General features: G+C 33.4%; 1 protein-coding gene across 1 annotated transcript; it reads right to left on the minus strand.

The window, feature by feature from the left end:
- Window positions 1-302: 302 nt before the first annotated feature.
- LOC111078310 (REPTOR-binding partner) lies at window positions 303-1,809 on the minus strand. Its single transcript, XM_022372918.2, has 4 exons — window positions 1,694-1,809; window positions 752-833; window positions 562-683; window positions 303-504 (listed from the first exon to the last, which is right to left on the minus strand). The coding sequence occupies exons 1-4, from the start codon at window positions 1,742-1,744 to the stop codon at window positions 412-414; spliced, it is 348 nt and encodes a 115-aa protein (XP_022228610.1). The 5' UTR covers window positions 1,745-1,809; the 3' UTR covers window positions 303-411.
- Between the last annotated feature and the right edge of the window lie 847 nt (window positions 1,810-2,656).

A 2,656-nucleotide genomic window follows, 5' to 3' on the forward strand; every position in this document is an offset into this window, starting at 1 on the left:
TATACTTTATGGGGTCGGAAAATTTTCCTTCTCTGCGTTACACACATCCACTTTTATCACAAATCTAATATACATACCCCTTAACTCTTTTTTGAGTACGGGTATAAAAAACCTTTTATAACTTTAAATTTTGATGCACATATTTGTATACTATACATATATTTATTAAATATGAAGTTAATTATAGTGCTCTGAGACATGTACTTATTTCCAGTGCTATTACATATAGGCATTTCTCTGAATTCGAATGTCGGATTTTCAAATTTACCTGCTTCCTTTAATGAGATATAAAAACATGGCCATTTTGATAATACCCTGCAAGGGCGTATAATCGGAAAACGTGTACTTAATCTAAGACAGAAAAATATGGTTCTGCATTTTTTTATAGTTATAATTATAGATTTAAATGACTTATTCTTCTTTAATAATTCCGATTTCTTTCAGGAACTGGTCTGTGTTGGTTTTATAGACATTTTCATTTAATTGTCTACTCCAAAGTATGTACTGTAAAAAAAAAAAAAAATAATAAGTTAAACTGGACATTGTAATTTATATACCAACACGCTCCAGTTCAGCCCGCAGTGCAACGACAGCTTTTTCACGATCTGCAACCAACTCCTCAAGGTACTGATAGCGTAGTTTTTTACGGGCCCGGCATTCCCTAGCACTTTGCCTGCTACGTTCTATAAAAAAAAAAGTGTATAAAAGTATAAACTAATTACAAATTCGAAATATTTTACAATTCACTTACCAAGCTTTGCCTTTAGATCTATTTTTTCGGTCGATGTTTTTCTTCCAGGCTTCCGTCCTCTTTTTCCACATTCTTTGCGGACCTGTTAATATTTAATTATAGAGCTAATAAGATTTATGCACATCCAAAAAATTTAAGCAAATTTAGCTCCATAATATGTAAAGAATTGGCAGGTCAAGTAGGTTGACGATAGGGATGCCATGCCAGCCAAATGAGTCGAACGGATAGACGCAATATTTTCTGACGAATGTAAATTTTGTTCAGACGAAGAGTAGTTATTTGGACATACCCTATTGGAACCATACAGGAACTTGGATACGACCGTGAAGGATATTTAATTTGTTAAATTTTAGAAGAATTTTAAGAAGCTCATAGAAGTCCGAAAATTTTGTACATGAAAGAAAAACTTTTCATATTCCATTACCTGTCTGAAACCGCAAAAAGGGCACATTATGATTCAGATGTTTCATTTTATGTAAGTAAGCAGATTTTACTGCATTTTTCTTGAAAATGTTAAATTAACTAAAATCAAACTAGGCTGCAATTATATTGATAATAAGAGTTACATACATATACATAAGTTAAGCCTATGATCAAAATAAAAACCGGTTTTATTATGTGTTGCTGTTATTTTTTAATGGTCCTGTATGTGTGCTTCTGTTATTTTTCAATGGTTAAAGTATGGGAAATCTTGAAAACCATTTTTTTACTCCAAGGACTGGAAACATAAACCAACATAAGACAACTAAGATCACTTTAAAATTAACGAAGATAGTAATTTTATAGAGCCTTGGATAAAACATAGCCAAGTGTCCTTCCCTTTTTAAGGGAAATGTCAAATTATTATATCATATATTATACATCACGATTGTTGTTATTTTTTATTCTCGTGTAAAAACTTGCTCAAACAAAATGTATAAAGGCTAAATATGTATATCTTACTAATGGAAAGGCTTCCTCCGTGACAGCCATTTTATTATTTTGGGAATCCATTTAGTTCATAAACTTGCACTACAAAGAAAACCTTGGGCCTTTTCTACTCTTGCTTTTTCAGTTTCCAAGCCATCGATTCACTAATGCTCAGTCAAGTCAACTACACTAAGTATGGTACAATTTGGAATAATGAAATAGTATCATAATAATTTAATGAAACAAAGAGGTATGTGAGGATATATTAATATTAATGGTTTCTTGATTATTACTCCAGCTCAAAATTCACTCATTTGAAAATCGCTGGGTGAGCAGTACAACCGTTCAATAATATGGAAAAATTCGATAATATCAAGTCACATTCTGCCGCTCGCATTTACCTACTAAGTACATTAGTTTAGTACGAATTAATTTTTTGAACGAATTAATATTTAAAAATATTACATACGATGCGTTTCGCAGTGAATATTTATTTTTTGGCCGAAGTATTAGGGCTGCTCTGATATTGTAGAGAAACGTCAAATCTAGGAACATCAAAGGGGGATGGGGACTATATCGGCACAGCAAACATTATAGCCTCTGCACATCCTGTGGGAACGGTGGGAAACTCTACTGATGTGAAACTACGATTTCCATTGGTACCATCCACCAGCCATGAAAAAGAGCTCTTGCATACAATTAAATGCCGTGGAAAATTTGTTTACTTGTGATAATTAAAACGATTTTTTTTACACAAGCAAGGAGGAAAAGCTACGAACTGCCGAGCCGCGATTACTGTACTAAATCGTATCGCCAAAGCATTTTATACTTGGGGCTCCTCTTCTGAGTACTAAGAGGAACTTTCTCATTCTGAGGTCCGTCCAGAATTTTTCTACCAGAAATTTGCAGATGCGAAGTGAGGATATGGATAAGTCGAAGGAAATACCGAAGACACAATTTACTCGAGGAAAAATGATGACGTAGGTTGGTTGCTTT

This window comes from Drosophila obscura, unplaced genomic scaffold, assembly GCF_018151105.1.
Source record: "Drosophila obscura isolate BZ-5 IFL unplaced genomic scaffold, ASM1815110v1 contig_9, whole genome shotgun sequence".
NCBI classification, from domain to species: domain Eukaryota; kingdom Metazoa; phylum Arthropoda; class Insecta; order Diptera; family Drosophilidae; genus Drosophila; species Drosophila obscura.

Coding starts and splice junctions, on each gene's coding strand:
- LOC111078310 (XM_022372918.2), bottom strand. CDS start 1,744: ATGGATTCCCAAAATAATAAAATGGCTGTCACGGAGGAAGCCTTTCCA. Junction 684..751: donor AGATCTAAAGGCAAAGCTTG/GTAAGTGAATTG, acceptor TTTTTTTTATAG/AACGTAGCAGGCAAAGTGCT. Junction 505..561: donor TGCGGGCTGAACTGGAGCGT/GTTGGTATATAA, acceptor TTTTTTTTACAG/TACATACTTTGGAGTAGACA.